This window comes from Leptopilina heterotoma, unplaced genomic scaffold (assembly GCF_015476425.1).
Source record: "Leptopilina heterotoma isolate Lh14 unplaced genomic scaffold, ASM1547642v1 Lhet_235, whole genome shotgun sequence".
NCBI classification, from domain to species: Eukaryota; Metazoa; Arthropoda; class Insecta; order Hymenoptera; family Figitidae; genus Leptopilina; species Leptopilina heterotoma.
Genome location: NW_025110952.1, coordinates 807274 through 833227, shown reverse-complemented (window position 1 = coordinate 833227; position 25954 = coordinate 807274). Strand labels below are relative to the sequence as shown.

The following is a 25954-nucleotide window of genomic DNA, read 5'->3' as shown; positions in this document are numbered from 1 at the left end:
TTTTTTTTAATATTTTTTTAAAATTCAATTATTTTTCAATGATTTTACCAAATTTCAATTATTTTTTTTAAATTTTACCAAATTTCAATTATTTTTTTTTAAATTTTACCAAATTTCAATTTTTTAGACATTTTTTAATTGTATGTAATTTTAAAAATATTTTCTTTCAAAAATTATTTAAAAATATTTTTAAAACATCTTTTAAATTTCTTTATATAAATTTTTGACAATATTCTACTTTAATATCTTTAAAAATAAAAATATTCTACTTTAAAATGAAAAATGGTCGGTTTCAATTATTAAAAAAAAATTTTTTTTTGATCCGAGGCCTGTATTATCGAAAATTAATGAACGAAAACTCAAAAAGTGATTGAAAACGTAAAATTAAGTATTTCGTTAAAAAAAAAATACTGCAATAAATTGTAAAGAAGAAAATTATTATAAAAAAAAAAAAAATTTTTTAAAAGTGATGAAAATAAAAAAATCGGTTTTAAAATTTTTGAATTGTGAGAGACCCTCTTGAAATATGGCCATGGTACTTTTTTTTCGTATGCGTTTTTATTCTCGACTCAATAAATATTACGAGCACGTGTCTTGCATAACATTGAGACGAGGTTCGTGCAACAATTCTATTTTTTTTTTTTTTGTAAATATTTGCGTTTATGTTATTTATATTTCTACTGGCGAATAGTTGTAATATCATGAGAAAAAAAAAATTTTACTCCAAGCGACATCGTTATTCAACGAATGGAAAAAGTGTGTTAATGAAAATTTAAAAAAAAAAATACTTGGATTTGTAAATAAATAGTTATTGATTTACTCAAGAAAAAAAAATTCTTTTGGTAAAGAATAACTTTCGTATATAGTTATTTTTATTTTGCTATTTTTTATTAAGTATATATACTAATATTATTATTGTTTTATTATTACATTTACTTTTTAATTCTATAATGTGACAATTTGTTTCCCGTTTGGTAAAAATGATCTCAAAAGAAAATTCTGCTGTCAATTGTCTCTCTTTTTTTGTTAATTTTCAATTCAAAATTTTTTTTTTTTTTTTTTTTTTTATGTAATTTTACGATTTTTCGACGAATTTGTGTGAAATGCAGTGTTCAATTTTTGTATATTTCTTTAAAATAGAGGCGATTGAGTATCATGGCACTTTTATACCTTCTTCTTCCCGTGAAACAGATAATTGTATGACATATGCATTGGTTTTGAAATAAAAAAAAAAAAAAATCGACACAGGCCATTTTTGTCGAGTTTTTCCAGGATTTTGAAAATAAAAGACGAAGAAAGAAAAATAAAAGATAAACAAAAAATGAAAACGAAAGAAAAAACGGCATATGTTTAGTTGAATTTAGTTGCGAGCTATGATGACGACGTTGCAGCGATGATATAAATTATTCACAAACATGTTTTACTGTACGAGAGTCGAGACATTTTTTCATGTCTTTGTATATTTTTATGCAATGTTGTAGAATGATATTGTTTCAAATATATTATACAGATAATGATATAAAAAAAAAACAAATTTATAAGTCAACTTTTATTGAGAAAATTTCTTTTTATCCTAAAGAACCGTTATAATAATTATTATTATCCATTACAATCCACAAGCTTTACTATTTTTTATTTTTTTCTTCTCATTACAGGGTTGCCAAAAAAAAATTTTTTTTTCCTGATTTCCAGAAAAAATTTTGATTTTTTCCTTGACACTAAAGAATATCAGTGATTCCACTCAAAAGAATATTAGACACTCAAAAAAATGTTCTATTACATTTATTAACGAATTTCTTTAATTGTAAAATTTTATTGAAATAGTAGATATTTAAAATCATTGAATTGAGGAGAATTTAGAAAATAATTGAAATTTTTACTATAATTTGAAAATAATTGAATTTCTGCAATCATTTGTAACTTCTCCAAAATTCAATTATTATCTGAAATTTATTTTTAAATCAATTTTGATTAGGAAATTCTACGTGAATTCAATTATCTAAAGCCAATAATCAATAATTTATTGTATAATTTAATGTTTCTTAAAATTCAATTCTCATAAATTTTTAAATATAATTGAATTCATTTGACGAATTTTAATAAAAAATTTTTATTAAAAATAATTCAAATTTTGCCATGAGTTATTTACTATATTATATTAATTAAAATTATTATTTTATATATTAAATATTTGAATTCATAAAAAGAATTTTTTTTATTTATGAAAATAAATGAATCCATGTGAAAAAAATTATTATTTATGATAATAATTACATTATTGCAATCATTTGTAACTTCTCCAAAATTCAATTTTTTTGATAGTGCTTTTAACTTAAAATTCTTCCAGAAATCCATTATTTTTATTAATTAATTGAATCTATATTAAAAAACGTAATTAATTTAACAAGAATTCGAATTACTGCATTTTTTCAAAAAATCTAAATTTTTTTAAATTTCTAATTAAATTCATGAAAAATTGAAATTTTCTAAAATTTCAAATTAAAACTTTTTGAAGTTGATCAATTTATGAAAATTTTAAACGGAAATCTTTTAAAATTGTATTAATTTTAATATATTTAGGTAAAATTATTCGTTAAATAATTTATAAAATATAATTACGTTTTTCAAGGAATTTGATTAAAATTGTTTAAAAAAAATAATTGAAATTCTACAATGAGTTTTATTATTCATGAAAATAATTGAAATTCTGCACAAAAATTTTATTAAAATTTTTGAAAATAATTGAATTTCGGAACAGAATTTTGTTAATTTGAAAAATAATTGAAATTTTTACGAGATTTAAAAAAAAATTTTTAAACATAATTTAATTTCTGCGAAGAGTTTTATTAATTTTGAAAATAATTGAATTTCTGTAATTATGTGCAATTTCTCCAAAATTCAATTATTATTAAAAATTCAATTATTTTGAACATCTCACAAAATTCAATTACTTGTGAGAATTCATTTTATAAATTAATTTGCAATATAGAAAATCATATGAGAATTCAATTATTTAAATACAAAAATAAATAATTGAATTTTCATAAAGAATTTTATCAATAAATTTTCAAATAATTGAATTCTTTAGAAGAATTTTAATAAATATTTAATAATTACATTTTTAGAGGAATTCGATTTTTTTTGTATTTTTCACTTTATATTTTATTTTATTATTTATGAAAAAAATTGAATCTCTGTAAAAATTTAATTATTCATGAAAATAATTGAATTATTGCGAAGAAATTTATAAAGAATTTGTAAATAATTGAATCCCTGTATAAAAATTTTATTAATCATAAAAATAATTGAATAATTGCGGAGAAATTTTTATAAAAAATTTTGTAAATAATTGAATTTCTATAAAAAATTTTAATATTTATGAAAACAGTTAAATGCTTGCGTAGAATTTTATTAAATTTTTTTTAAAATAATAATTGAATTCTTTTGGAAAATGTTGAAATAGATATTGAAAATCATTAAAGTGAGGACAATTTTTGAAAATAATTGAAATTTTGCGAAAAATTTTATTTAAATTTCTGCAAGTAATTGAATTTTGTCGAATAATTTTATTATTTATATAATTTATAAAAATAATTGAAATTTTTATAAATATTTAAAAAAAAAATTACGAACATAATTGAATTTTATTACTTTTGAAAATAATTTAATTTCTGCAAATTATTTGTAACTTCTGGAAAATTTAATTTTTTAAAGTGTTTTTTTTTAACTAAAATTCTCCATTAAATTCATTATTTTTAATAATTAATCAAACATTTATATTTTAAAAAATTTAATTAATTTCAAAAGAATTTGAATATTGTATTATCCAAAAATCTATTTTCTTTGAAATTTCTACATTTAAATTCATTCAAATTTGAAATTTTATAAAATTTCATAACCTTTTGAAGTTTATCTATTTATCAAAATAAATTGTAAAAGCAAATTTTTTTAAAATTGAATTAATTTTAAAATATTTAAGTAAAATTATTCGTCAGATAATTTATAAGTATAATAATTTTATGTTCAGTTCTTCGAAAATATCCACATTCTGCAATATAAATAAAAATTTTCTTTTCTTTTAAACTATTTTAAATTTTGCCATTTTTCGAATCTTGGAATTCCGACTCTTGCAGACTTAAATCTTGCTGTTTTTAATTTTTCTTTTTGTTTAAAATCTTTCAATTATATAAAAACTGAACAAAATTTAAAAGTTTAAAAATTAATTTTTTTTTTTTTTTTTTTTTTAATATTTTTAATTATAGAAATTTTAAACTTTAAACTGCTAATAATAATTAACCGTTATTATAATTTTTCTATCGTCTAATAATCGTCTAGCATATAGTGTTTAGCATTCATTTCTGAAAGAAAGAAGACTGTTTGTTAGAATAAAATAATTTACTTCAAAATTAATTAATAAATTATTAATATTTTTATTTTATTAATAATTATAACACAATATATTAAATGTATTAAATAAGTCATTAATATCAATCAAGGCATTATTTTATTTCGCATTTATTGTCAACAAATAAAAAAAAATGAAACGATTTTATTTAATGAATAATTTACTAAATATATTCAACATGGCTATATATTATGGTAAACGTAAATTAATATACATCAGAAAATGGAACAAACAAAAATTTACATTGCACTTCTTGCTTTTTTTTTTTTTTTTTTTTTTTGAAGATTAACAAAAAGAAACTTAATGATGGCCCTTATGAAAACCGAATTTTTTTCCATGATGATGATGACCCTTCTTTCCATGATCCTCATGATGATGATGATGCTTTTCATGTCCATGTTTACCGTGATGACCATGATGATGATGATCGTGATGTCCCTTGTCGTGATGACCCTTTTTACCATGATGATGATCATGATGACCGGAATGATGATGACCACCCTTCTTATGATGACCCTCTTTCTCTCCATGATGCTCGTGATGATGACCATGCTTCTCATGATGACCACCCTTATGTTGATCGTCATAAAATTTATGTTCCTTGTGATATTCGTCCTTGTGCTCCTTCTTATGATAGCCATGGGTTTTCTCCCCCTTTTTGTGTCCCTTTTTGTGACCATGCTTGTGACCCTTGTGTCCATGGCCATGTTCATGATGCTCGCCATGCTCGCCATGCTCATCGTGATGATGCTTCTTGTGACCATGATGCTCGTGATGTTCACCCTCGTGATGCTCCTTGCCATGATGGCCGTGATCGCCTTTATCAAAATGATGATGATGATGATGACCCTTGTGTCCCTTCTCGCCATGCTCCTCGTGATGATCCTCGTGATGCTTGTGACCACCGCCATGCTCGCCATGATGATCCTTGTGATGATGACTGGCCGCTACTTCCAAATCATTATTCTCCAATTTTATCTCCCTCGCTGTTGTGAAAATGATAATTGTACACAGCACAGCTAGCGTGATGCAGAGTCTTATCCCTGTCATCCCAGCCATGCTTGAAACTTTATGTAACTATCGAAAAGAATTAACTGACTAAAGAATTGCTTTGTCTAAAGCTTATATAGCCATTCAACTCTTTGTACACGTAATCGCTTTCAATTCATTTTCTTTTACTTAACGAGTGCAGGACATATTTTAACAATAAGACACACCACAGTCATTTCGCAAACTATTGTTTCGGACGATTGAACAAATTCTAGGACAAAAAAAAGGTTGCCAATGAAATAGTTCATTTGACAATTTTTTTTTTTTTTTTTTTTTTTTTTTTTTTTTTTTTTAATAATATAGACTAAAAATAACTAATATATTTGAGAATATCTGTTATTTAATGGGGCGCATCATTCATTTTTTTTTAATTTTAAAACTTCACCGAAATTCTTATCGTTGAATTATGATTCGACAAAAAAACACTTTATTGATAAATAAAAAAAATAAAAAAACAAATTAAAAACTTCAAATAATATCAAACAAAATTCAATTAAACTCTTTAAAAATAAAAAATCCTACAGTTGTTAGTTAAAAGTAATACGAAAAATTCATATTATCAAAAATTTAATTTAAATTTTTAAATTTTTTTTTTTTTTTTTTTTTTTAATTTATTATTAAAATTTTAATTTAATTTTAATTTAATTTTTAATTTTTTGATATTTAATATCAAAAATTCAAACCTTTTTGAAATTAAACAACTTGCAAAAAAATTGTTATAAAACATGACCGAATTATTATTTTATATTATAAGAATATTGTTACTGTAACTTTATTCAAAATTACTTTCATCACTTCAAATTCAATTATTGTTTTCCACAATTTTTTTGACTAAAATTCTTCTTTAAATTAATTATTAGTTATTACATTCTCATTTTTGAAAAAAAAAAAAAAAAAAAAAATTTTGAAAATTTTCAAATCCATTTGTTTACAATTCAATTTTACACGAAATTTCATCGATTATTCGGAAATTCTTCAATTAAAATATATATTGGACAATAAAAGTACATATCAAATAACTTCAAAAAAAATTGAATTAAACTTTTTCAAAAAAAATTAAATCTACACAATTTGTCAGTTAAAAGTATATGAAAAATTCAAATAATTTGAAACCTTTTCGAAATTCAATTTATTTCTAAAAATTCACGCTATAATGCCTTTCGTATATTCAATTATTATCCAAAATTTCAACTGAAACTCATTTTTAAATCATTTCTAAATTTTATTAGAAAATTCTACGAGAATTCAATTATTTAAATACAAATAAAATGTAAATAAATAATTTATTGAATAATTAAATGTTTTTTTAAAATTGAACTCTCATAAAGAATTTTATAACAAAAATTTTAAATAGATAATTTTACAATCTTTTGACGAATAATTTAAATTTTCGAGAAATTAATATTAAAATTGCATTAAAAATAATTGAATCTCTGTAAAAAAAAATTTGATTGAATTTGAAAAAAGTTTTTGAAAATAATTTAAAATTTTGTGCAATGAATTATATTAAAATTTTTGAAAATAATTTAAATTTTGGAGAAAAATTTTATTATTGATAAAGATAATTGTGAATTTTGAAGAGAATTTTTTTTTAAACTTTTCACCATAATTGAATTTCTGCGAAGAATTTTATTACTCTTGAAAATAATTGAATTCTTAAAGACCAATTTCATTAAAAATTTCTAAATTTTAAACAATTGAATTTTTTTGTGAAATTTTATTGAAATAGTAGAGATTGGAAATAATTGAATTTTGATAAATTATTGAAATTAATTAAATTTCTACGAAGAATTTTATTAAAATTGTACTGTTAAAAAGAATTTCATTAAAATTTTTGAAAATACTTAATTTAATTCTTTCAAAAAAAAAAAAAAAAAACTGAAAATCTTTGTTGAATTTTAATAAAATTTTTAAGAATAATAATTACATTTTTCAAAAAATTCCTTTAAAATTGTATTAAAAATAATTGAAATTCTGCGATGAGTTTTATTGTAATTATGAAAATAATTGCATATCTAAAAAGAATTTACTTAATATTTATGAACGTAATTAAATAATTGAGAAGAAATTTAGAAAAAAAATTTGTAAAATAGTTGAATTTCTTTTAAAATTTTTTTGTTTTAAATACTAAATTATTGAAAATCATTAAATTGAGGAAAATTTTTGAAAATAATTGAAATTTTGCCAAGAGTTTTATTAAAACTTTTGAAATTAATTGAATTTCTCCAAAGAATTTTATTAATTTTGAAAATAATTGAAATTTTGCCAAGAGTTTTATTAAAATTTTTGAACATAATTGAATTTCTCTAAAGAATTTTATTACTTTTTCAGAATAATTGAATTTTGGGAAAGAATTTTTATTATTATTTATAAAGATAATTAAAATGTTAATAAGAATTTAAAAAAAATTTTGAAAATAATTGAATTTCGACGAAGAATTTTTTTTATTTTTGAAAATAATTGAATTTTTTTCATACGAGGAATATTTTTTGTAAAATTCACAATATTAATAAACGAACGTAATTAGTTAAGAAACTTGATCCAAACATTTTCCAACAATAGAAAATTAATTAAAAAATGTTTCTTGTTATAAACAATTTAAATGTAGAAATATTTTTTCATTCAAATCTTTTATATTTTTTTTGTTTCCGACTAATGTTTATTTCTCTGAAAATATTTTTAAAAACTTATTAAAATACTAAAAATTCATAACAATTTCATATTTTTTAATAAATTTTGTAATAACAATTATAAATGAACGTAAAATATATTAAATTATGGCCATACTAAATCCGCCATTTTGGATTTTTAAAATCAGACTTAGAAATCGTAATCAAGAGACCCCCAAGTGCCTCCAAGTAATAAAATTTATATGCAAATCTGATAAATTAAAAAAAAAATTTCATCCAAGTAATCTTCATTTTAATGCATGTTTTTCAATGACATGCTCTACTTTGTTCAATCGGAACGAAATTTTTTTTCTTTCAGATCAACGAGAAGCTGATTATAGCCATTTGACTTCCTTCCGGACTAAGAATTATTTAATAATTAAATTGAAACTTTTCCACAATACAAATTTAATTGGTATACTTTTTGTGTGGTAAATCTTGCTTTAAAAAAAAAGTTAACCTCACACCTTCTTCTGCTTCAAACGAAAATAACATTTTCTACAATTAATAACATTTTTTGTTTATCCCATATTTATGTAATAAGATTTAAAGAAAAAAAAAATTTTAATTAATCCAATCAATTTTATCCTTGACGTTTCTTAAAAATTTCTTTTTGATCCATTAGAATCACTTTTTAATTGGATTTAACAAGATGAGAAGAAAAAAATTCTCAACTATTTATGTAACATGAACTTCTAAATAACCATGCAAATTACACAACTATTTATTTATGGAGTTAGGGAACCGTGAAAGCATCGACACTTTCACAGATTTGAAACTATTTAGAGCAATAAAAAGAATTCTCTTTTGTAAGACAATTGTCACAATCTGTCAATTTCTGCAAGCAACAACTTTTTTTTTTTTTTTTTTTCTTTTTCATATTATCATTACTGAAAGTTCTCCCCACCATCAAAAAATTTACATAGACTACAAAAATTAATAGTATAAATAAGTCTAAACTCGGATGTCAAAGTCATTAGATCATCGTTAACCAACGACAGCTAGTCAAAAATTAAAAAAAAAAAAAAAAAGAACAAAAATGGCTCTCCGAGGCTTCTTTCTCTTTGGATTAATATACATTCTATTAATGACAATAACATCGGCTAGAAATGTTGAAATACAACAACACGATCTCGAAACAGCGGCATCCGATCATCATCATGAGAAAGGTGGTGGCGACGAGCATCACGAGGATCATCATCACGAAAGTCATGAAAAGGGACACAAGGGTTATGAGGGTGATCATCATCATGAGAAGGGCGAGAAAGGTCATCACGACAAGGATCATCATCATCATCACTTTGACGAACATGGCGGTGACAAGAAGCATCATCATCATGACGATGGTTATCATCATCATCACCATAAGGGCGAAAAGGGTGAGAAAGGACACAAATTCCATGAGAAGGGACATTATGGCAAAGGACACAGTACGAAGGGACATCATGAAATTAAGAAACTAGATGAGTTTAAGAAAAATAAACATTTCCACGATGAACATCATGACGGTGGACATGAAGAGCATCATGGCGGTGATCATCATGAGCACAAGCACAAGAAGGGACATCATCATAAGAAGGGTCATCATCACAAGGGACATCATGAGAAGCATCATGGAGAGAAGGGTCATCATCATAAGGGAAAGCATCATCATGATCATAAGGGACATAAGGATGAGAAAGGTCATCATGATCATCATCATCATCATCATAGTCATGGCAAAAAGGGCGGACATGACGAACACAAAAAGTGGCATTTTAAGAAGGGACACTAAATACTCGCTCTGCTACTTACAGTAATTTTAACATACCCTCATCGTATTTTGTTAAAATTCTCATATCCCCAACAAATTCTCCCATATATCATATAAAATCGACTGTTAATCTGTTATTCAATATACAAAACACACACACGTTGTTATATATTAAACTGTTGTAAAATATTGACTGTTATATGACGTATAGTTTAATAAAATTTTTAAAAAACGTTTTTAATATTTAATATTTGGGTTAAAATTATTTAATTCTGGTAAAACACTGATCTTTCCATATTAGGACGAGAAAAAAATCTGGTTGCTAAATCTGATGCCACGAAATTTTAATTTTCTTTTTCCCTGATTTTCAGACAAAATTTTCACTTTTACCCTCACCCTGAAGAACAATAACTTCTTTTTTAAATAAATGTTTAATCATTATTATTTTTCTACAGGAATTAAAATTCTCAAATTCAATAACTTATAATAAATTTAAGATGAGAGTGATAAAATAATTATTTTATATCATAAGAAAAACTATAAATTCAAACTTTCAAAGATTATAATTTTAACCCTTTTCAATATTCAATTATTTCTAAAAATCCACGCTATAATGTTTTTAATATTCAATTATAATTTCAAATTTCAACTAAAATTAATTTTAAAATTAATTTTTAATAGAAAATTTCCCGAGAATTCAATTATTTAAATGCAAAAATAAATATTTTATTCAATAATTGCTTGAAGTTTAATTTTCATGAAGAATTTTATCAAAATTTTTAATAATTGAATTCTTTTGGCGAATTTAAAAAAAATAAAAATAATGCAATTTTCTATTATTTTATTTGAAATTGAAAAAAAATAATTGAAATTCCACTTTAAGTTTTGTTATTTATGAAAATAATTGAATTCTTAAAACTAATTTTAATAAACATTTTTTTAAAGAATTCAATTCTTGTGAAGAATTTTATTTGTAAAAATAATTGAATTCCGGAGAAAAATATTAGGGTTTATTTATGAAAATAATCAATTTCTTATGAAGAATTTTATTCAATTTTTTTTTAAATAATTGACTTTTTCAGAATTTTTTAAAACTTCTCAAAATAATTAAATGTTTATTTTTGGAAAAGAATTGAATTCTTGGAAAGAATTTTATTAAAATAAATTTTTCAAATAATTGAATTGCTTCAAAGAATTTTTATTTTTTTTTTAAAAATAATTGAATTTTTTCGAAAATTTTTACAAACATTTGTACTTTATGAATGTTGTATTTTACAAAAATAATTGTATTCTATGATTAATTTTATTATAATTTTTGAAATTTATAAATTTTATCAAAATTTTTTGAAATAATTGAATTCTCAAAGAAAAATTTTATTAAATTTATGAAAATAATTTATTTCTAGCGCTAGGAATATTATTCAAATTTTTTAAAAATAACTGAATTCCTTCGAAAAATGTTATTATTTATGAAAATAATTAAATTCTTGCCAAGAATTTTATATTAATTTATGAAAATAATTGATTCTTTTACAGATTTAATTAAAAATTTGAAAATAATAATTGACTTCTTCAGAAGAATTTTGGAACCTATTTATAAAAATAACTTAATTCTTAACAAGAATTTTTCAAAAATTATGAAAATAATTTAATTTTTGCAAAGTATTTTGTTACCTTTCAAAAGAATTGAATTCTCGTGATGAATTTTGTTATTTATCAAAATAATTGAATTTTAGAAAAGAATTTCATTAAAATTCCTTAAAATAATTGATTTTTAGGAAAGAATTTTCTTGTTTATCAAGATAATTGAATTCTTTTGCAGAATTTTATTATTTATGAAAATAATTGAACTCTTGACAAGAATTTTATTATTTTTGAAAAGAATTGAATTCTTGACAAGAATTTTATTATTTTTGAAAAGAATTGAATTCTTGGAAAGAATTTTATTAAATTTTCTTAAATAATTGAATTGCTTCAAAGAATTTTTATTTTTTTACGAAAATAATTGAATTTTTTCAAAAATTTTTACAAACATTTTTGACAATAATTGTATTCCTAGGAAGAATGTTGTATTTTACAAAAATAATTGTACTTTACGATCAATTTTATTATAATTTTTGAAATTTATAAAGCATTTTATCAAAATTTTTTTAAATAATTGAATTCCCATAAAAAATGTATTATCTGTGAAAATAATTGAATTCTTGAGAAGAATTGTATTAAAAATAATTGAATTGAATAGGAAAATTTTATTAACTAAATCTTATAAAGAATTTTGTCAAAGTTTTTTAATATAATAGAACTTTTAAAATAATTTTATTTAAATTTTTCGAAATAATTGAATCTCTCAGAACTATTTTTTTCAATTCTCTGAATATATTTGAATTCTTTGGAAAAACTTTATTAAAAAATTGAAAATAATTGAATTAGTCCGAAGAAAAGTATGAAAAATTGGTAAGAAATTAAATTCCTGTTAAATTTTTTATTACAATTTTGTTTAAATAATAGAATTCTTTTGGAAAATTTTATTAAAATAGTAGATATTAAAAATAATTAAAAAAGGGAAAATTTTCGAAAATAATTGAAATTTTGACAAGAATTTTATTAAAATTTTTTTATAAATAATAAAATTCTTTTCCGAAATTCAATTATTTAAAAAAAATTTTAATAAAATTCTTGTAAAAATTTCAATTATCATTATAAATAATAAAATTTTTCTCTGAAATCCAATTATTTTCAAAAGTAATAAAATTCTTCGCCGAAATTCAATTATATTCAAAATTTTTTTTTAAATTTCTCGTCAACATTTTATAAATAATAAAATTCTTTTCTAAAATTTAATTATTTTCAAAAGTTCTGATAAAATTCTTGGAAAAATTCAATTATCTTTATAAATAATAAAATTCATCCTAGAAATTCAATTATTTTCAATTTTTTTTTAAATTTCTTGTCAAAATTTTAATTATCTTCATAAATAATTAAATTAATCCTGAAAATTTAATTATTATTTTCAAAAGTTCTGATAAAATTCGTGCAAAATTCAATTATCTTCCAAAGGAAGAAAATTCTTCGCAGAAATTCAATTATTTTCAATTTTTTTTTTAAATTCTCCTCACAATTTCAATTATCTTTATAAATATCAAAATTCGTCTGCAAAATTTAATTACTTTTAAACATTTTTAAAAAAATCTGTTCAAAATTTCAATTATCTTTATAAATAATAAAATTCTTCTCTGAAATTTAATTATTTGTCTAAATTTTAATAAAACTCTTGTCAAAATTTCAATTATCTTTATAAATGAAAAAGTTCATCCTAGAAATTCTATTATTTTCAAAATTATTTTTAAATTTTCTCATTAAAATTTTATTCATCTTCATAAATAATAGAATTCATCCTGGAAATTTAATTAAAGTTCTGATAAAATTCTTTGCAAGATTCAATTATCTTCGAAAGTAAGAAAATTCTTCGCAGAAATTCAATTATTTCCAAAATTTTTTTTTTTATATTCTCCTCAAAATTTCAATTATCTTTGTAAATATCAAAATTCTTCTGCAAAATTAAATTTCTTACTAATGTTTTATAAATTTCTTCCCAATAATTCAATTATTTTCATAAAAAATAATAAAAAATTTTTTTTTTATAAAGTCTTATTAAATAATGATTTTATCACTTAGTCATCTTTAATTATTATAAAACATGAAGACATCGATTGCTCCGAGTCGAAGACTCGGAGTGATTGATTTCTTCATGTTTTATAACAATTTTTTATAAGTTGTTTAATTTCAAAAAGGTTTGAATTTTTTAAGTGTTTTAAAAATCATGAATTTAACATCAGTTTTCAAAAATTCAAAATGGTGGATCTAATATGGCGGACATTGAATTTAAAAAATTAATCAATTTAAAAAAAATTTGGTATATCTAAAGATTTTAATTTTCTTTCCTTCTCTGCATCATACTGAAAAGAAAAAGATCAATTTAAATTTCACATTTGATTTAATTATAGTTATCAATTGTGTTGATTGTGTTAGTACATTTTTCAGAAAAAGACAAAAAGTATATAATTAAGCATGACTTTCCTTGGTAATGAATTTGAAACTCAAGGGCAAATTGAGGCGTAGATGAACAATTAAATGTCAAACAGAAAAATATTGTTTCATTTTCATAAACGTATTCTTTCTGTAAGAGACAATTATTATATGAATCAATTTTGAAATCGTTTCCCACCATAAAAGATACTGATCTGCACGAGTGATTCCTAGTTATAATTTTGATTTGCACTACTAGCCGCACAACGTGTCATACAATTAGCCAATCACCCTTGAGACTCTGTCACAGCAGCAAATGATGTCGTAAAGTCGAAATTATTGCTTAAATCTCTTTTTCAACAAAAGCAATACACAATTTTCTTTCAAGACACACAGACAACGTGAAATTGATATTTGAAAGGTATAAAAGACCTAAACAACAATAAGAACCTAGTGCATAACAGTTAAACTCGATATATCTCCAGCATAGCTTTCTAAACTAAAATAAAAATTTGCAATTGTGAGAAATATTCATATCATCATAAAAATGAAAGAATGTTACAAAATTTGGTGCCTTCTTTTACTTTTTCTACCAAATTTATCTACCGGTGAGCAAAATTCTAGCGAAATTGAGAAAAATCTGTCAGACGAATATTTGGAATTAGAAGACAGTCCTGAGGATTCCTTTGAAATTTTAGAAGATTTCGTAACGATTCGTTCAATTCCAAGTGTGGGAAGGAAGAAAATTTATAAAAAGCCACTTACTGTTGAACCAGACGCCGAAATGCTGCCAATTAACTACAAGAGAATTCAACCGCCGGGAGTGGATCACATGGAAATGATATTTACTCATCCTAATAAAATCCGTTCTCCAAAATATACGAAAATACTTGAAGATTCAAAGTCAGATGAAGATGTTTCTATTCAAAAATAACTGCGGTTGTATGTGGATCTAAATAAATTTATAAACAAAAAGTTGTTATGATCTTTGTGTGCATTGTTAATAAAATACTTTTTTACGCAAAATAATTGTTTAGTTTTCGTTACACTGATAAAATGATCGGGGATCTTTGGGGTCGTATCTTAAAAAAGCTAAAGTGGTAGTAAAAAATCAGAATTGCGTAAAATAAAATATTTTCAATATTTCCGAATCTTGGTGAAAATTTAAAAATTGAAATATCAAGAAGCAAATGTAACACAAACTTTTTTTTTCCGAAGCGTGAAAGCGTGAAAGATCCCCTCCTGCTTTCATCTGATTTTAACGCACGAACAGAATTCCTACAAAGAAGAAAGGTCGATCATAACAGTTCCGGAAATAAACTGATCGCAGAATAATATTTAAGCATTGTCAGATATTTAGTTTCCTTCTTATCTTGCTGACTCAAGTTCACTTAAAATGTTACAAAAAGCCTTATTCCTTAATGTCATCATTTTACTCTTCGGTTATTCATTGTCATTACGGAAAATTGTAAATCACGTTTCTGAATTACAACAGGAAGAAAAAATTCCTCTTGACGTGCAACCAAGTGGCAGTCGACACCATTATTCTAAAAATAACGACGATGATAAGCGTCATCATCATCATCATCATCACAAACAATATGGTGAAGAAAGTAACGAGGATTATAAAAGTCAGGGTAAACAGAATCGGGCTCAACATAAACATCATTATGACAGTGATGAAGATGGAAAAGAGGACAAACTTCATGAGGAGCTTGATCATAAAGTAGGACGAGGTGGTGAGACAAGTCACATTGGTGGTAAGTTCAGTGAAAGAGAAGGACACAAGAAGGGTCATAAGACCAAGGCATTTAACAATAGATTCCATAGGGATGAATTTTACAAGCAACGTAGAATTTATGATGACGGACATAAAGATAAAGATAAACATAAAGATCATAGTCAACATGAAGAAAAGAAACGAAAGTTAAAGAAGGGTGTTGAAAAACAGTTCGCGGAGGATAGTCATCAAGATGGGAGTGCTCAACATCATAAAGGTCATCAAGACGAAAAGAAAAATCAACAAAATCGTGCTAATAACATAAAGCAAGACAACTTCAATTTTTTAAACAATATAAAACTAAATAATAATCAACAAAATCGTGCTAATAACATAAACCAAGAAAACTTTAATTTTTTAAACAATATAAAAGTAAATAATCATAATCAACAAAATCGTGCCACTAACATAAAGCAAAACAACAAAAATTTTTCCAACAATATAAAAGTAAATGATCATAATCAACAACATCGTGCCACTAACATAAAGCAAGACAACATTAAGCAAAACAACAACAGAAATTCAAATAATATAAAAGTAAATAATCATAATCAACAAAATCATGCTAATAACTTAAAACAAGACAACATTGAGCAAAACAACAACAAAATTTCAAACAAAATAAAAGTAAGTAATCATAATCAACACAATCATGCTAAGAACATAGAGCAAGACAACATTAAACAAAACAACATAAAAATAAATAATCATCAACAAAATCGTGCTAATGACATAAAGCAAAATAATATTGATCAAAGCAATATAAATTTTTTAAACAATATAAAACTAAATAATCATAATCAACAAAATCGTGCTAATAACATAAGGCAAAATAACATTGATCAGAACAACATATTTTTTTCAAATAATGTAAAACTAAATAATCATAATCAGCAAAATCGTGCTGATTATATAAAACAAAATAAAATTGATCCAAACAGCATGAACTTTTTAAACTATAATATACAACTCAATAATCATAATCAACAAAATCGTGCTAATAACATAAAGCAAAATAACTTTGATCAAAAAAACATACATTTTTTAGATAATGTACAAATAAATAATCATAATCAACAAAATCGTGCTAATAGCTTTTACAACGGATATCATCAAAATATAGGTGGTAATCAATATGACCAAATGGTACGAAGATTTTTTAAAAATAAAGCAAGTAATACACAGTTAGACAAGTGTCCTTTGGTAGTATTTTGTTTATCAACTATATTAAAAAAAAGTGATTGTAAATTTCTATTTTTATAAATTTTTCTATTGTACTGAATAAAATAAATTACCTGGTATTATAGACTTAGCAGAGTTGATAATTAATTTCCCTAAAAATAAATGTTTTATAATAATTATAATGATTAACAATAAACAATTTCAAAAACATGTATTTTTTTAATAAAATGTGGAGATTTCATTGACTCTTTTTAATTATGTAAAACTTGAATAAGTTCGTTAAATAAATATTTAAATACTTCTTGTTTGTTTTTATACGAAAATAAAATTTTTTAAATTTCTATTTAAAACCTTCTGAAATTTAATAACTTCTAACAGCTTCTAAAAATTACAACTTTAATTCTCTTAAAATTCAATTATTTTCTACAATTTTTAGTCAAACTTCTTCTCGAAATCAATTATTTTTAATAATAAATAAATCAAAAAAAAAAAAAAATAATGATTCGAATTGTCCATGTTTTTAAGTTATTAATCAATTTTCAAAAAATTATAATAAAGAAATTCTTAAAATTAATTTTTCAAAAATATTTTTAAAATAATTTATGAAAGATAATAGTTTTTCAATTATATAGAATTGACAAATTTCCAAACAATTACAATTTGGTAAATTCTATTAAAAAAAATAATTGAATTTTTAAAGAATTTTAATTATATATAATAATCGTCGTGATTCCAGATTTCCGGATCTCTGTCCACACTTGAAGTTAGTTATAGTTATTCTTTTGTTTTTTATACGTTTTGATAGAAAATAGAAATATACATATACATATACATACATTATAATAATCGTAAGTTTCCTTTCCGTTAGCAAATTATCTGCATTCATTTGTTTGTTTTGAAAATTTAATTTTGTGGGTTAAGTATTGGCATTTTTTATATATTTTTTAATGTCAAACTTTTTAATGTGGAAAATACTTTACTTATTAAATTGTCTCGACTCTTTAGTAAAAAATCTAAAATTATCGAAAATTATCAAAAATTCAAAAATCCGAATTTCTTAAAATTTAACATTCTTTCTTCTCTTTTACGGGATTTAGCTTCATTATTTTTGTGCTTTTGGAAAATACTTTACTTATTAAATTGTCTCGACTCTTTGGTAAAAAATCTAAAATTATCAAAAATTCGAAAAAATTCAAAAATCCGATTTTCTTAAAATTTAACATTTTTTCTTCTCTTTTATGGGATTTAGCTTCATTATTTTTGTGCTTTTGGAAAATACTTTACATATTTAATAGTCTCGACTCTTTGGTAAAAAATCTAAAATTATCAAAAATTCGAAAAAATTCAAAAATCCGATTTTCTTAAAATTTAACATTTTTTCTTCTTTTTTACGGGATTTAGCTTCATTATTTTTGTGCTTTTGGAAAATACTTTACATATTTAATAGTCTCGACTCTTTGGTAAAAAATCTAAAATTATCAAAAATTCGAAAAAATTCAAAAATCCGATTTTCTTAAAATTCAACATTTTTTCTTCTTTTTTATGGGATTTAGCTTCATTATTTTTGTGCTTTTGGAAAATACTTTACATATTAAATTGTCTCGACTCTTTAGTAACAAATCTAAAATTATCGAAAATTATCAAAAATTCAAAAAACCGATTTTCTTAAAATTCAACATTTTTTCTTCTTTTTTACGGGATTTAGCTTCATTATTTTTGTGCTTTTGGAAAATACTTTACTTATTTAATAGTCTCGACTCTTTGGTAAAAAATCTAAAATTATCGAAAATTATCAAAAATTCAAAAATCCGATTTTCTTAAAATTCAACATTTTTTCTTCTCTTTTATGGGATTTAGCTTCATTATTTTTGTGCTTTTGGAAAATACTTTACTTATTAAATTGTCTCGACTCTTTGGTAAAAAATCTAAAATTATCAAAAATTCGAAACAATTCAAAAATCCGATTTTCTTAAAATTCAACATTTTTTCTTCTCTTTTATGGGATTTAGCTTCATTATTTTTGTGCTTTTGGAAAATACTTTACTTATTAAATTGTCTCGACTCTTTGGAAAATAATAAAATATTATTAAAAATTATCAAAAATCCGAAAAATTGAATTTCTTAAAATTCAACATTTTTTTTTTCTTTTATACCATTTAGCTTTATTATTATTTGAATTTTTATTCAAGAGAAAAAATGGAAAACTGAAAAAATTTAGAATTTTTTAAAAATTACAGGCCTTTTCCATGATTTCCCTGATTTCCAGAAGCCTTTTAAAAATTCCATACCATTTCCATGATTTCCATGATTTCCAGATTCTGTAGGAACCCTGCTTTTGTCTGACTTTCTTTTAAATTATCGAATTCAGTGATTTCTGGGGTGAATTTGGTTAAGTTGTAAAATGATTAATTTCTATTTGAATTCGTTTTTTTTGAATGTAGAAAATCTGATGTTAATTTAATTCTTTTTTCGTTATGCACGGCAAAAAATATTTAGCTGGATGAACTACAGATTTCACTTTAGTAGCGAAATTATTTAGTGCTTCAATTAATACTTTCGTTATTCTAGAGAAACTTATCGCTATTTCAAGTAAAACTTTTTTCAGTGTGTAATAATTATTATTTCTTTAAAAAGTATTTAAATTAAAATGGCTTTATAAAATAAGCAATGCAAAAGATGACCCAGATACTAATTGTAATTGTTCTAGCCATAGTTTAAGTCTAGTAATGTAAATTCTATTTAAATTGAGACCATTGAGTGAAATTATTTGAATTTTAGTTAGTTAAATCTCTTTGTTAGGTTATAATAATTATTTCTTTAAAATTTTTTAAATTGTTTAAAATAAGCAGTCCCATACAACATTCCCGCGCGCTTGCGCGCGGATAGTTTGGCTAGTTATTAATATAAACGCGATTTCTCCAAAATTTTAATAAATCTAAAAAAGTCATATGTTGTTAAAATGTTAAAAGTAATTGTAAAAAATTTTAATGTTATTATTTTTTGTATGTATTTGAATTTTTGGAAATTTGTATTTGAAAATATTGAAAATAATTGAATTTGAAAAAATTAGAATGCAAAAAATTCTAAGAATTTTTTTTTTCAAAAATATTTTAATATAATTTTTTTGAAGCTAATTTTCATTAATTACCATTTTTAAATTTACACTTGAAGATTTTTCATTAAAATTTTTGAGAAATCAATTATTTTCAAAATTTACAATTAAAATTCTTTTAAAGTTTATTTACAAAAATTTTTATCAAAACACTTTTAAAAAAATCAATTATTTTCAATTAAATTTTACAAAATTTCAATTATTGAAACTCTTTCTTTATTGTATGAAAATTTATTTAGTATTTAATATATTGATACAAATAGTTGAATATTGTTTCCAAGAAATTATTAAGAATTTTAGGAAATAATTGAATTTTATGGAATTATTTGAATTCTTACGAGAAATTCAATTAAACATGTTTTGAAAATAATTGAATTTCTGCCAAGAATTTTACTATTTATAAAAATAATTGAATTCTTGCGAATAATTTTGCCATTTATAAAAATAATTGAATTGTTTCAAAGGATTTATTAAGATTTTAGAAAATAATTGAATTTATTCGAAATATATTAAAAATTTTTTTTAAAAGTTAAATTCTTCCCAGGAATTTAATTTCAAATTTTCAAAATTTGCAATTAATATTCTTCAAATTTTGTTATTTAAAAATTGGCATAAAACACTTAAAAATGAATTATTTTCAATTAAATTTTACAAAATTTTAATATTTATTGAAACTCTTTTCAATTGTAAATTTCAAAAATAAGTTGCATTTTATACTAAAAATTATTGCAATATTCGGAAGAAAAGTCGAAAAAGTTGTAATTTTTGAAAATAAGTCGAAAAAAGTCGCATTTTTTTAAAATAGTCGAAAAAAGTCGAAAATGTTATAATATCCGGGGCCTGCAATTTGTTTAAATTAAAAATAAGAAAACAATTTTTTTGTATTAATTTTTATTCAACTGTAGTTAATATTTTACTTTTTTTGTAAAATCTCTTTTCGAGTGGAATTAGGCTTAAAATGAACTAGTAATGCGGGTTTTTACAGATCTAAAAAAAACAAAGTTATGTTCATGTAAACAAATGTATAAATTTATTGTTCTTTTATAAGAATTAATTATAAATAAACATACTTTACATCAAGATAAGAAATAAGATGTAAAAATACAACTTAAACAAAAATTAAATAACACCACAATTATCTATTTAGAAATGTAGATGGTGATATAATTTACCCAAAAAAATGAGAGCCAGATACCTTTCAATATCTTTTTACTTATTACAAAAAATATTTATATAGAAAAATATACCTATAATAAAAAAAAATTAAACTAATTCTAATCTAGACTACCCTAAAAAATATATAATTAAAAAGTATTAAACATATTCTAATCTAAATTAACTTAAACATATATAATTGGAAAAATATTAAATTCAAGAATATAAAAACAAAAAGAATTACATACTTAGATAAATAAATCCTAAAATTAAATAATTAAGAAGTAGAAAATATAAATATTTATGGTAATTATAAAAAATTATTAAAAAAAACTATAGTAATTATTATATTATGAAAAATTATATACTCTAAAATTATTTTTTAAATAGAGAACTAAATTTTCTCCAAAAAATGGGCGCCAAATAATTTTAAATTTCTTTAAACTTAAAAAACTACTAAAAACAAATTAAAAATAAATGAGTATGTAATTATAAAACAAAATGTAATATTGTTTTTTATTAAATTACTACCAAAAATTGAGATTTGTTACGTCTTATAAAGCGAATCCACTTTTTTTTTATTTAAAACTTTAAGGGAAAAATGCTTATTTTATGATAATAATATTAATCATATTTTTAATAATAAAATTCTAATTATGATGCGTGTCACGAGAAATTTTTCGCTCGTATCATACGTTCTCTAGCTATTTGAAATTGAACTAAAACATCTTCGACATTAATCATAAGATTATTAGAATTTAATTTATCAAAAACATTTTTCCCCAAGTTTCCTTCTTTAGTAAATATTTGCGATTGATGAACAATATTGGCCCTTATTTTAATATACCCGCTGGGAATAATCTTTTCCTCTCTTCGATTAATTTTTCTTTCTTCATTGATGTCGGGAATGTTGAAATTGTTTTCCGATTCATTAATTCCACCAGTGAAGAACCAACGGAGAGAATCAATGAAACCACCAGACTGTCGCCATGTGTGAATTTTTAAATTATGACAACCTGATGTTAGAGGAAGACTTGAAGAACCATAACCCTCTATTCGCCATCTGAAAATGATATATTTGTTTATAAATTAAAAAACCCTTTTTTGGGAATTAAAATAATTTTTTCAGAAATTTTTATTTATAAAAATAAAAAATACCTTTCCCAATTGTCTAATGATGCAACGGTAAATAATAAATACGGCCATGAGAGTGCTCCGTTTTTCTTCTTAAGACTCTTTAGATCCAAATCCAAACAATTTTCAATAATATAACTAAAGTTTGCGGTTTTTTTCTTCATTCGACATCTTTGAGTTCGGCCAGCCAGAGATTCTTGACGTGGTGTACTCCAATTTTTCGGAAGGTGTAAAAAGTACGTTATGAAAAGTGAATCGTAGGAGAAATCGTGTGCCGATAATATCTCTAGATTTAGAATAATCCGGAAAGTATATAAAGGCACCAGCTCAAGTTTTGGACTTATTTTGAATTCTTTAAAATTTTGTACTTTCTGAAATTCCTGCAAAGAATTTATTATTTTAATTAGATTTATATTTTGAAATTTTAATGCAAAACTTTAACATACATTTAATCTTTAGTTGAGATAAGGTAAAGAATTAAAATTACCAACCTGTTTTAGTGTTTTTATAATATTTTCCTCATCATCTTCGGTTGGGGTGCATGACTCGTGTGAAATCCAATAATCGTAACCCATTCCGGTACCGAAAATTCTGTAGTATCCTTCATTTGAAAAATCAGGATCAACCGTTAAAAGTTTATGTGCCTTGTCATAAGTCACTGTACAGAGTAAATTTTCAGAATCTTTCGAATTACTTGGTTCCTCATTCTTTGGACTGACATCGGCCAAAATGTACATAACTTCACGTTCCTCGTAAAAGTAATGATTAGCACACAGTCTATCGTCGTCCGGCTTTTCGTCAATAACTTTTTTGTTATACCTTTGGCTGAATGGTTTACGATTCCTTAGACAAGGCATGGCACGTTCATTTTTAAGGGCCAAGGGAGAAGTGAATGGTCTTGTAAATAATGAATTATCCGGATAGAAGGAATCTTCATTAATTTTTGTATACAATCGTGAACCTTCAATATCATCATCAGCAATTTTTTTATGGTAATCTTTTTGAATATCGGTAATACAATTTTTCTCCTCACTAAAATATTTAACTTCAAAAGGACTAAAAACTTTCTCTTGCCATGAGAATGTGTATTCTTCTTCTTCTAGAAAATTTGCGTCTAGAGTTTCACGAGGGTCATCAAAAAGATCGTAAATTGGTGACTTTTGCTGAGATATTTTAATTCTGTAACAAGATTTTTCTATCTTTAATTTAGGCGTTCTGCTAATTTTTCAAATAACTAAATTTTAAATTGTTTTTAGGTGCTGAATAAATTTCTACTTTTGGAAACATTATTTATAAAAAAAATAAGTATAAGTAATCAGAAGTCTTCTATTTGGCGAAAAGTAAAATATTCATAAATACGCGGACGCCAGTTAATTTTTATGAAATTAACAAAACACAGAAAAATAAATTAAACACGAGATGACAAGGAGGGTAGCGTTGGGAAACCCTAATAAAATAATGTAAAATAAACTAAGTGACTTCCAGGAACAAAACAAAATCAAAGAAACATTAATCACTTACGTGAAGTCGATCAAACATCGACTCTTGTCGATCACACAAAATATTCTCTCTACAAGTATGTAGTCGAATTTCTCTACACAGAATTGTCAGATCAAACACTCACTCAGTGATTTCATTCACACGGTCGAACAAAGAGTATCGCTATCTTTTCAAAAATTTTAATTTGGTCAAATTTAAATATTTTATTAAAAATTAGTGAATTTAATTATTATTTATTTAATTAAATTTATCATAATTGCAATATTTTTTCTAGATGACCTTAACAATTTCCTTCGCTGATGCAAGTTTTTCAAATTGTATTCTGCTTCTTTTCCCCTTTCTCCTTCCTTCTCTTTTCCCTCATTTGTTCTGCCTTTTATTCTAAATTTCTCCCATTGGCCTCATTATTTTTAATTTTACGATTTACATAATTTTTTATTTTGAACTTTGAAAACAAAACGGTCAATAGTGAGGTTATCAATTTACCGCATTGACAACCTTGAAATCCTAATTTATTGCGACAAAAAATTAGTTAAAGGTTAAAGGTTCCAGAGAATTGCCCATATGCGAGCAAAAAAAATTTATCCTCTCTAAATCTGAATTAGTAGTTTTCTACTAATGAAATAGTGCGGATTCGTTTACCAATTGAATTAGTAACTATTTTTACTAATTTTTAGTAGCTTTTTTTTACTAATTATTAGTAGAAAAATTTACTATAATTTGAAATAGTAAAAAATACGTTCTACTAATTGAATTAGTAATTTTCTACTATCAATTAGTAAAAAACTACTAAAAATTAGTAAAAAATGTTACTAATTCAAATTGGTAAACGAATCCGCACTAATTCAGATTTAGAGAGTACAGTTATTAATTCATTCAGGCCTATTTTCAGTTTAACATAATTTCGTAGGAAAAAAGTTAAGGTTTCGATATATGCTATTAAAAAAAATCAAAATGGTCGGATTGATAGAAAAACTAGAAAATATTCTTAAAATAAAAAAATAATATCTTCATCAGAAAGCTTGTTAAAAATGCTGTAAAAAAGCACTCGTATAAATTTAAAAACGATTAACTTTTATAAAAGTTATTCTTACCTTAGTTTAAAATTATTTATTGGCTGCTCAACCCGATATGTTCCTGCAATTTTCGGCTCTCCAGGATCATCTTCATCATCGAAGTTCGGTAACATTTTTTACTTTATATAATACTTTCGGTTACTTTTAAATATGCGTAAATTTATTTATTCACTATTTATAGAAAAGACTTGCAATAATCATAACTCAATTTTTAAGTTACTTCTACTTTATATGTTCGAAAATACACTGTAAAGATTAAGATATTTGATGTTACCATGACAACTATTTATAACAAAACAATGCCAAGAACGACGCTCACCTCACGTTTTAGCCTTTTAGCACGTTTGAGCACGTTTCAGCGCTTTCGTGAACAAGGTTGTTAAATATGAGGTTAGTTGTTTGAACACTCTTTAAATAAGGATAGAACAGCTTCGAATGACGTCGTAGTTCAATAAATTGTCACAAAATCGTAGCGCTGCAGTCGAAAAGTAAAAAAGTGGAATAGAAAAGAAATCATTTTTAATTACCTCTTAGATAAATATACTAGATGCGGCGAGGCGTTAGTTTAGGCACATGAATCCAGGGTGGCGTTAGTGTAGATCATGTGCCCACATGTGCCCTTCGTGTGCCTCTTATAATCGGACCAATCGGATTACTTCGTCAATCTTCGGTCTATTAAAGGCGGAAGTGTTTGAAAATACTAACAAAGCGATCATTTCTCATTCAAATTTAAGATTAAAATTGTATACAATTTATAAAAAAAATTGTTGTTTTTCTTAACTATATATAATTAAATATAGTAAATTAAATTCTTTTATTTCGTTGTATATTTAAATGTGTGAATCCGGGAGAAAATAATGTTTTCGTGATCGCGTTCTCATTTAAAAAGAAATAAGAAAAGAATATTTTCAGTCAGGGTTTTTTGGTAAATATAGAGAAACGGTTTTGAACGGTTTGATATCACGGTCTCATTTCGAGAGGATAAAATTTTGCGAGAAAATTATTTTATTAACGTTATTAACGATTTAAAGTGGAGTAATTTGCGAGGTTATAATACATTTCCTTAGTTAAAGTCGCGGCCACTTCCGAGAATCGGCGCCACCTCCTTGACC

General features: G+C 23.5%; 5 protein-coding genes across 5 annotated transcripts; 3 read left to right on the top strand and 2 right to left on the bottom strand.

Moving 5' to 3' along the window:
- Nucleotides 1-4517: 4517 nt before the first annotated feature.
- LOC122502627 (histidine-rich glycoprotein) lies at nt 4518-5601 on the bottom strand. The gene has a single exon (XM_043612777.1). The coding sequence runs from the start codon at nt 5462-5464 to the stop codon at nt 4706-4708; it is 759 nt and encodes a 252-aa protein (XP_043468712.1). The 5' UTR covers nt 5465-5601; the 3' UTR covers nt 4518-4705.
- A 3513-nt stretch (nt 5602-9114) lies between these two features.
- Nucleotides 9115-10125, top strand: LOC122502654 (histidine-rich glycoprotein-like). The gene has a single exon (XM_043612806.1). It carries the CDS (start codon nt 9164-9166, stop codon nt 9896-9898), a length of 735 nt encoding a protein of 244 aa, XP_043468741.1. The 5' UTR covers nt 9115-9163; the 3' UTR covers nt 9899-10125.
- A 4157-nt stretch (nt 10126-14282) lies between these two features.
- LOC122502642 lies at nt 14283-14907 on the top strand. The gene has a single exon (XM_043612794.1). It carries the CDS (start codon nt 14451-14453, stop codon nt 14835-14837), a length of 387 nt encoding a protein of 128 aa, XP_043468729.1. The 5' UTR covers nt 14283-14450; the 3' UTR covers nt 14838-14907.
- A 392-nt stretch (nt 14908-15299) lies between these two features.
- On the top strand, nt 15300-20968 carry LOC122502592 (GATA zinc finger domain-containing protein 14-like). The gene is made up of 2 exons (XM_043612730.1): nt 15300-16310; nt 20963-20968. The coding sequence occupies exons 1-2, from the start codon at nt 15300-15302 to the stop codon at nt 20966-20968; spliced, it is 1017 nt and encodes a 338-aa protein (XP_043468665.1).
- Nucleotides 20969-21551: 583 nt separating this feature from the next.
- On the bottom strand, nt 21552-25210 carry LOC122502695 (Meckel syndrome type 1 protein homolog). Its single transcript, XM_043612859.1, has 4 exons — nt 24861-25210; nt 22758-23445; nt 22291-22646; nt 21552-22195 (listed from the first exon to the last, which is right to left on the bottom strand). Exons 1-4 carry the CDS (start codon nt 24953-24955, stop codon nt 21799-21801), a joined length of 1536 nt encoding a protein of 511 aa, XP_043468794.1. The 5' UTR covers nt 24956-25210; the 3' UTR covers nt 21552-21798.
- Between the last annotated feature and the right edge of the window lie 744 nt (nt 25211-25954).

What these genes read in the sequence shown, in the direction of transcription:
- LOC122502627 (XM_043612777.1), bottom strand. Translation starts at nt 5,464, where the DNA reads ATGGCTGGGATGACAGGGATAAGACTCTGCATCACGCTAGCTGTGCTG.
- LOC122502654 (XM_043612806.1), top strand. Translation starts at nt 9,164, where the DNA reads ATGGCTCTCCGAGGCTTCTTTCTCTTTGGATTAATATACATTCTATTA.
- LOC122502642 (XM_043612794.1), top strand. Translation starts at nt 14,451, where the DNA reads ATGAAAGAATGTTACAAAATTTGGTGCCTTCTTTTACTTTTTCTACCA.
- LOC122502592 (XM_043612730.1), top strand. Translation starts at nt 15,300, where the DNA reads ATGTTACAAAAAGCCTTATTCCTTAATGTCATCATTTTACTCTTCGGT.
- LOC122502695 (XM_043612859.1), bottom strand. Translation starts at nt 24,955, where the DNA reads ATGTTACCGAACTTCGATGATGAAGATGATCCTGGAGAGCCGAAAATT. An exon ending in TTATAAAAACACTAAAACAG is followed by an intron (nt 22,647 to 22,757) that starts GTTGGTAATTTT and finishes AATTCTTTGCAG; the next exon opens with GAATTTCAGAAAGTACAAAA. An exon ending in TCATTAGACAATTGGGAAAG is followed by an intron (nt 22,196 to 22,290) that starts GTATTTTTTATT and finishes TATCATTTTCAG; the next exon opens with ATGGCGAATAGAGGGTTATG.